The sequence below is a fragment of the Mastomys coucha genome, unplaced genomic scaffold (assembly GCF_008632895.1).
Source record: "Mastomys coucha isolate ucsf_1 unplaced genomic scaffold, UCSF_Mcou_1 pScaffold14, whole genome shotgun sequence".
NCBI classification, from domain to species: Eukaryota; Metazoa; Chordata; class Mammalia; order Rodentia; family Muridae; genus Mastomys; species Mastomys coucha.
The window spans coordinates 3,057,206-3,066,455 of record NW_022196896.1 but is presented as its reverse complement, the minus strand read 5'-3'; the positions used below and the strand labels follow the sequence as shown (position 1 = coordinate 3,066,455).

Below are 9,250 nucleotides of genomic sequence, written 5' to 3'. Positions count from 1 at the left end.
CCTCCCTCCCTCCCTCCCTCCCTCACTTCCTCCCTCCTTCCCTCCCTCCCAGCACTCAAGAACAGAGGCAAGTGGATCTTTGTGATTTGAAGCCAACCTGGTCTCCAGAGCAAGCTCCAGGCCAGTCAGGGCGACATACTGAAAGCCTGGTCCACAAAAACAAGGTGGAAGGGGAGGCCGAGTACTCACGAAGACTTGGGACGTTGGGACCGCCGTCTTAGACTTTACTGTCATTTTCAGTTGTTCCAGTTGAGCTGCTAACTGTTTTATCATCATCTCCACCTCCTCAGCGCAGGTAATTATATCTGACTGTGAAGGCAACACGGTTTGGATTCATATTTTATAATTTTACTTTTTGGGGTTGTTTTTTGGGGGGGGTTATTGTTGTTGTTGTTTTTCCAGACAGGGTTTCTCTGTGTAGCCTTGGCTGTCCTGGAACTCACTCTGTAGACCAGGCTGGCCTTGAACTCAGAAACCACCTGCCTCTGCCTCCCAAGTGCTGGGATTAAAGGTGTGCACCACCACCATAGTTTTACTATTAATACCATGTGTTAAGCCCTGCCTGCCCCTAACTTCCAAGTGACAATGACGCTGTCTGTGCCGGGCTCCCTGCCAACAATGTGAAACAGCACATGCTCTCAAATACAAGTGTTCCAAATGCACACATCACTGCTTGTAGCATGTTACCAATCATGCTACCAAGTACTGAAGAGAATCAACAACTGTAAATTGGCTTCTACCAACACAGTTCCACTAAGACCAAACCTAACTTCGTGGTTTCTGTTTCAAGCCCTGGTCATGCCAAGGTAACTCGAACTTCCTAAGGTAGCCTCCTCTGTGAGGTTGTCACCCCGTTCTCAGGGGAGACTTTGTTAGACAGAAAATGCCAGATCTTGTGACATTGAACAAGATCTCACCAGAACAGTCTGCAAGAAGATCTCATACTGTCGAATATTGTACAGTGCTTCCTTTAACATATACGGCTGAAGTTCTTTGGCCATGAGAGGGTTGTTGGTGACTTTCTCAAGGATGGCCGTGTAGCGAAACGCCTGGTCTTGGGCAATCTGAAGCTGAGAGTCGATATGCTGTGTGGTGGCTGGGATTGCTTCGTGGAGAATGGCTGGCACTGTGTGTCAGGGTATGAGAGGAGGGGCATGAGAGAGAAGAAAACGAGCCCAGAAAACAGTTGTATTTTAAACATTAAATTGAGTCAGCTTTTTCCTATCAGATTAATAAAGGCATGTCTCTTGTGGTCCCACCCCATGCAGAAAAGAGCCTGTCCAGACCAAAAAACCACTGTCATAATAATAAGAAAGGGTAGATCAGACCCACTTTTGTCACTAATTATATAAAAATTTAGAAAGACTGTGGTACCGCGTCCTGTATTTGCCATGCACCTGTAGAAGAACCACTGAACCTGCCTTTCATAAAAGCAGATTTAAAACATATGTATGAGTTTTTTTCTGGACTCGAAAAATAAACAGAGCAGTCTAGCAAGGGAAGGCCCTCTCTGACTGGTGGGAAATTGATTTTTGTAATTTTTACATTTATTTAATGTGTTTGAGTACATATCGATCTGTGCAGCATGTGTGTGCAATACCCACAGAAGCCAGAAGAGGGTGCTGGATCCGATGTTCCAGTGCCATGGACTGGTTATGAGCCACCATGTGGGTGCTGGGAACTAAACCTCTAATCCTCTGTAAGAGTAGCAAATACTGAGCCAGCTCTCTAACCCTGGAATTTGAATTTTTCTAACAACGTTTAAAAATAAACAAAACCCTCGTAGGGTTAGGGGTGTAACTCTGTGGTTTCCCAGCCCCCAAAAGTTAGGAAGGCAGGAGAGAAGACAGGCAGGGTGGCTGGCTGGCTGGCTGGCTGGCTGGCTAGTTGACCCTGCTGCTAGTGTTGATGTAGTGATCTAAGAAATAGGCAGAAACGCCTTCTCAACAGGTCTGCAGAAGTGTAAAGGTCACATGAAATGACTTCTACGTTAGGTCCTTTATTAGATACTTTCTAAGTAAGCAAACTTACAAATAAAGGATGTACTGTGGGGGTGGGAGTGCACGCCTTTCATCCCAGCATTTGGGAGGCAGAGGCAGGTGGATGTCTGTGAATCTGAGGCAAGCCTGATCTACATAGCAAGTTCCAGGCTGTTCATGGTTACACAGTGAGAGCCCACCTAAATACTAAAAGTAAATAAATAACAAAGCATTGTATAGGTACCAACACAGGAGTTGTTTCTGACTTTGCAGATCTTGCCATGTCGCCTGTTTGGCCTTTTCCTCCCACTAACTGTACCAGCACCACTGTCTTTCCAAGGTGAGTTTTACTTTGAAACTAGTTTTCCTCCCCTTGGCTGGCACAGAGTAAACCCCACACTCCGCTGAGTTCCAGTGGCTGACTCGGTTCCCCACCCCAGCTCCGTGGTACAGACAAAGTAACGCTTTGCCTCAGCAAGGCGAGGACTACCCCACGGGGTGGAGAGCCGTTGTTTCGACCGGACAGAACTGCGGATCTTAAATTGTGCGTGTGGGCAGTGCGGTGTAGTGCCCGCTACACTGTGAAGTGGAGCCTTAAAACTTGCCGAACCCTGGGAAGCAGCCCACAGATCCGCTTACAATCATCAATGCCTTCTCCTCCTTTCCCACAGTCTCTGTTAAATAGCCGAATTCCGGTAACAATCATGGTGAGCTCTTTCAAATGGCGTTCTTTGTCCTTCCTACTAAGAGTGAGGAAGGTGGCGAGCTCAGCCTGAGGGAAAACACTCTGTAGAGCAGCTGAAACAGAGCACAGGAGGAACACCTCAACGGAGTGATCACGCTGGCACCTGCGCGACAAAGCTGGCAGAGCTTAGGTTTAAAGCTTCTTGCTGTCCGTAGAAAGTCAAGGGATGCGCCTTTCTAGTCTTACCTATATACAATTTATACTTGTGATACCTGCTGTAGCACGCACAGCAAAGGTTACCAATACCAGGTCTGAGCTACTGATAATAATGTTATTACCCCATGTCTCTGTTCTTATTAATTCATCAATTGGTGAAAATAATCTTTCTAATTAAGGCTCTGAGTAGAAAAATCTATACTTTAAATAATAATGAAAAAATGTAATAGGAAGGCTAGCTACCTTGCTTAGTCCCCCCCCCAACACACACACACACACACACACACACACACACTATCTATTGGTTTTGTTTTTTGAGGGAGGGAGTCCTGTGGAATCAGGCTGGCCTCAAACTCAGTACATAGCTCAGGGTGGCCTTGAACCCCTGATTTACCTGCGTCCCCAAGTGCTGGGGAGTACAGACAGGCACCACTACGCCCAGCTCTGTCCCCATTTTAAAATATTAATGGAACATGTATTTCCTGAGACTACAAAGAGTTCTTCTTTCAAGATCCTAATCAGATGGCAGACTCGCTTTCCACCTGTATGGGGCAGACGTTTCCAGCAGTCCCAATCACCGGTTAGCCTCCGGCCCTTCACAACGTTGCTGATGCTCCACTAGGTGGGTGGGACAGGTCACTGGGTATGCACAGCCTCCAAGAAAACCGACACCATTTCATCCTCCGACCAGTGTAAAAGGTATCTGAGGGGTTATTTTAGAATTTATTTTTATTTATGTTATGTGTGTTTGTGAGTATATACCATGTGTGTTCCAGTGTCTATTGGAGGTCAGAATTGGAGTTGGAGCCCCTGAAGTGGCTTATGAGCTGCCTGACATGGGTGCTGTGAACTGAACTCGGGTCCACTGGAAGAACAGAAAACACTCTTAAATACTGAACCATCCCTCTAGCCTATGAGGGTTTATTTTTAAGTTGCTTTTTAAAAAGTATCACCATCATCATCACCACCACCACCATCATCACCACCATCATCATCATTTAGCACAGAAAATAATGGGTCTTATCAAGACATTTTCAGATTGTATTATTGTACTTTGGTCATATTTACCACCTCCATTACCTTCTCTTACCCCTTCTCTCCATTTCTGCCCCAGTCTAGTCTCCATTCTGACTTCATGCCATACATAATATGTTGATTCCATATATGAGACTTTTCTGTGCACCTGTCACCCTCGATGTCCTCCTCCCCTTAGGCTGTCCCTCCCTCTTTTCAGTCTCCCTTCTACTTCCCAGTCCTTCATACATACTCAAATAGTTCTAGGAACCTGGATGAGTTTGAACTACTTCTGTGTGCTGATTTTCTTTCACTCTTTAACAATCTTATAAAATGCGATGGCAGGGACTAAGGAGATGGCTCCTTGGGTAAAGGGCTTGCTTGGCACACAAGCATGATGACCAGAGTTTGCATCCCCAGGACCCATGTCAACCAATACTGAGCCGGTGCGGTGCCTTCCTATGAAATTTCAGTGTTATAGAGGGAAGACTGGAGATCCTGGGGCAAGTTGTCAAGCTAGACTGGCCATAACTGGAATGGAGAGTTCTGGGTTCAGTGAGATACCCTAGCTTGATAAATAGACACATGGGGGAATATACTCACTGCCAACCTCTGGTCCCCACATATACACGCACATATGTGCACACAAGCCCCCACCCACGCAAAAATATGAACACACATGCACAAATTATACATATGAATACAAAGGGCATATAGGCTTGCTTATGGAATGGAAATTATTTCTATTTTTTACCTGTTGCCTCTCTGACAATCTTGATGTCTGTGGGGGATCCAAGCCCAGAGCGCAGTAGCACATAGCTGACAATCTTCCTGTAGAGATTTTCCAGCTCCTCTCTAGCACATGCTCTGTTGTCTGTGATTTCTCTGCTAACAATGACTAATCTGGACTCTAAGACCCGGTGATGTTCTTCAAGAAAGTCCTCTAAAATGAGAAAATAACGCTATTTCAATACTTAGAATCCACCTCAGATAAGGGCTCAAGAAAAACTGGTTCGTGTATGGCAGTTTCATGAAAACAAAACTCCCTGCCACTCTCCCCTTCAGTGCGGGGACTGAGCCCCACTGAGCTAAATCCCAAAACCTTGACTTCTTAAGGTATAATGGTGAATAAAAACAGAAGGTAGCAAGAAGCCTAAATACACATAAATATGTAAAGACATGTAGCACAGTATTATATATGTAGTCTATGTAGTATTCTTCAATTATACTTGTTTTAATTCCTAGTTAATGTCCTCTGAGCAATATTACTGATAATACAGTATCACATTGTCTTAGTAAGGGTGTCTATTGCTCTATAAACACCAATTACCAAAAGTAACTTGGAGGAAAGGGTTTATTCAGCTTACACTTCCATCCACATCACAGTTTAATCACTGAGGGCAGTCAGGGCAGGAACCCAGCCGCAGGAATGGAACAGAGGACACAGTGATGTCGCTTACTGGACTGGGGTTTACTCAGTCCAACAGTGGTTCTACCTACCACAATGGACTGGTCCCTCCCACACTGATCATTAATCAAGAAAACACCCCACAGACATGCCTACAGGCCAACATGATGGAGCCTCTTTCTCAAATGATGTTCTCCCTCTTATGTGACCCTAGCTTATGTTAAGCTGACAAAAAAACAAACAGACAAACAAAAAACCCTAGGCAGCAAATACATAAATAATTTATCCTTCTTTTATCTTCCTGTGTCATGCTATGACTGGAGACCACCTTTACCACCAGAACAATTCCTGTAACTTAGTAAAATCTCTCAATCACAATTCAACAATGCAACAGTCATAGCTATAATTTCACCACAAAAGCAACTGAGAATGAAAAAAAAAATAACTGAAAAAAAAATCAAGTTTCTTCAATTGTGTTTCCACCCCTTTGGAATTTCAATGTTATTAAGCAAAAAATTAAGAGATATTATTTTATATATTTTACATACTGAATGTCTACTGCACAGAAAGAAAAAATAAAGTCAGCAAATGATTAACAATGATCACATTATAGAAAATAATTCATTTTCCTTCCCCCCATTTCTAACATGTCTTTTATATATACATTAAATATAATATAAAATATGAATAGCAAATATAGTTAAATATGTCCTGAACTTAAATTCCCACATTCCTTTGCAGCACTTGCATAATTTAAATATTATGAGATAATATTCAAAATCAAGAATAAGATCTAAAAATTAAGAATTTTAACTTTAGTGGTTTAGTTTCTAGTTGTTACATATTAGTGCCATAAACGTTAAAAACAGAAGCATGTGGAAACAAGCATATAATTTCAAATTGACTTTAAGCACTCATAAAGGCAATGGGCATTTTTCTCATTTGGATTTTCAACATTGTCATATTTTTAAATATAGTGAACTGTTTCTCAAAGGTCGTACTCGCTCACAGGGTGGCATCCAGCCCATACTACTCTATATTCTATTCTGTAATAGTGGAGCCCGAAGAGGTGGGATCCACCTGAAGGAAGGTGCTTGGGTCACTGCAGGGAACCCTTTGGGGAACCCCTACCTCGCCTTCTTCTCATCTGCATTCCAGTCATGCATGGCACATGTCCTGCCAAGATGTGCCTCCACGGGTCAGCCCAAAAGCAACAGGGCTGACAGAGCATGGGCTAGAACTCTAAAACTGGACCCAAACAGCCCTGTTCTTTGTGTAAACTGATTATCTCAAGCATTCTATGAATAACAAAGAAGGTGGCCTCTGATTGGTTGATCAAAGACAGAAAAGATCAAAAGACAAACAAAAACTAATGTCATTATACAATTAAGCTAGTTATCAACCAAACCAAACCTTTCTCACCTAAACTGCAATATCTAAAACTTTTAAGATGTATGAAAACAGGTTTCTATGTTACCTCGACTTGTATAATTCATATCGAAGTAGACTTGCATCTTAATGGTGTCCAGGGATGGATTTTTATTGTCCAGTAGCCGTGCCACACAAAGCTGGAAGAGATCATTGCATGAATGCTTCTACTATATTTTTCAGAAACATTCAAGTGGTTGGTTTGTTTGATATAAGGTCTTATGTGGCCCAGGCTGGCCTCATATAGCCCAGGCTATATCTTCACTATATAACCAAGGATGATCTTGAATTTAGGATCCTCCTGTGTCCCCACCTCCCCATTGCTCAGATTACCACACCTGACTTTATGCAGTGAAGACCTCGGTATCTAATACAAGGCTTTTTTATGTGTGCCAGGCAAGCAGTCTTCTAACTGAGGTATACTCGTCTAAGTCATTTTCAAAAAGAAAGGAAAACGGCAGAGCATGATAGTATACTCCTGCAAACCCCAGCATCTCAACACTCACAAAACAGAGGCAGGAGGACCCACACAAATTTTAGGCCAGCCAGAACTACAAAAGGAAACCCTCTGTCAGAGAGAGAGAGACAGGGTGGGGACACTGCAGCAGATAGCTTTAGCCCTGACTCCATGATTGAAAGTGACAGTTGTCACTTTCCGAGAGGATCTGACTGGAACGACCAACCATTCTGCCTTTGTCCATCAGGGGGTGTGACCCTTACTCTGACGTGGAGGAAAGCCAAGGGTGGGAGCCCAGGAGGCCAGGGACAACCTAAGTACCTCCAGACACTGCTCTGTTAGAAAATAACCCCTCACTTACTTACGCCATCATCTGTGTCTGTCTATAACATTGCTGAAGACAGGATGGAAAACAGAGCGTTCTATTTAAATTTGAAAATAGGTAATCCCAAACCTGAGGCCTGTCAGTCACCTTAACAAGTTTCTGCACGTCAGTCTTGACGAGGGTCCTATCCATGTTAAAGCCATTGCTGGGATCTAGGACGACAGCTTTCACCTACAAACAGAGCACACCAGCTAATTTTACTCTTATTAGGAGATTAATTCATCTCAGTTTTTTAACCAATTTCCTTGATGTTCAGCTACTTTTCTTATCACTCTCACTCTTTCTGGATTTCCTAATAGGCTGGAAACAGAAAACAACATCAAACTTGAATATAGGCTAGAAAATACATAGCAAGGAGGCGGAAAGCAACAGTTGCTGTTTTAGAGCAGGAAACTGTATCTCGTGTTCTCAGTGTGTGTTGCTAACCAAAGAAGAGCACAGAAACCAAAGCAAGGAGTAACTTTTACAACATGCATTTGAACAAAAATACACGTTAAAACTTCACAGCAGAATATTATTGTGGTTTCTAAGCTTCACAGGATCTCCTAAATCAGTCACTATAAAGCTATAAGACCCTTTGCAGACCTTGAAAAGATGCCTTTTACTAAGTCATCTGATGATCTCAATGTTTTTAAATAAAAAGTATCAGGGAAGCTCCCAAGGATTTTAAAGGGGAAAAAAAAAAAAACTATCACAGTTTAAAATTTGTTTATAACAAATCTTACCATAAAAGCAACCACCGTTTCCGAAGCGATCTCTCCATGGGCTGCACATTCTTGTCCTATTTCTCGTATGATATTCTTTATAACACTTTCTGCTTGAGTGGGAGGCATTGTGGCTAAATGAAGCAATAATTTTCGTTTAGTAATTTCATTTATGCACTTTTCCTGGTTAGATTCCGTTATTAGATCTGGAATATCCACAATGTCTACTGAGTTGTCACTATTTAATTATAATCATTTTTCCTCATGGGTTTTTTTTCCATTTTAAATGACTTTAATGACAGAGAGTAAAACTGCGATTTTCCCCGAATTTAAATCATGCCACCATCAAAAATATACAATGTGACATCTAAAGAAAACTAGTTAGGGATGGTGGCACATGTGTTAAATCCCATCACTCAGGAGGCAGATGCAGACAGATCTCTATGAGTCTAGCCTGGTCTACATAGTGAGTGAGCCAGGGCTATGAAGTGAGACCCAGTCTCAAAAAAAAATCTTGCAAATAAATAAATAAATAAATAAATAAATAAATAAATAAATAAAAGCTCACCAGAACTTGGGCAAAAGAAAAGAAAAGAAAAAGAACAAACAAAATCCAAGCCCCTGTGTAGGCAGCAAGAATACAGCTTGTAAAAGAAAGTGTTTATCAATACATTCACTAACGGACCTTTCACAACTATAATACAATTTCATAACTGTAAGAAATGTTTTTCTCGGATTATTCCATCCTTAGGATTACAAACTCTAACAAAAACATAAAAAGTAAATAATAAAAACGTGAGAGCTATGAACCTCTAAAAAAGAACTCCTTGGGCAGTGGTGGCGCACGCCTTTAATCCCAGCACTTGGGAGGCAGAGGCAGGCGGATTTCTGAGTTCAAGGCCAACCTGGGCTACAGAGTGAGTTCCAGGACAGCCTGGGCTACACAGAGAAACCCTGTCTTGAAAAAAAATAAA

The 9,250-nt window shown here is 42.3% G+C and overlaps 1 protein-coding gene across 2 annotated transcripts in view; it reads right to left on the bottom strand.

The window, feature by feature from the left end:
• Cfap206 (cilia and flagella associated protein 206) overlaps positions 1-9,250 on the bottom strand; it is a 38,930-nt gene that overhangs the window by 28,733 nt on the left and 947 nt on the right. For both annotated transcript variants that reach the window (XM_031366398.1, XM_031366399.1), the window contains exons 2-8: positions 8,298-8,410; positions 7,660-7,743; positions 6,780-6,870; positions 4,649-4,837; positions 2,619-2,777; positions 918-1,126; positions 190-309 (exon numbers count right to left, since the gene is read on the bottom strand). In XM_031366398.1, the coding sequence (XP_031222258.1) occupies positions 190-309; positions 918-1,126; positions 2,619-2,777; positions 4,649-4,837; positions 6,780-6,870; positions 7,660-7,743; positions 8,298-8,405 (960 nt within the window). In that variant the 5' untranslated portion in view covers positions 8,406-8,410. The remainder of the gene's footprint in view (positions 1-189; positions 310-917; positions 1,127-2,618; positions 2,778-4,648; positions 4,838-6,779; positions 6,871-7,659; positions 7,744-8,297; positions 8,411-9,250) is intronic.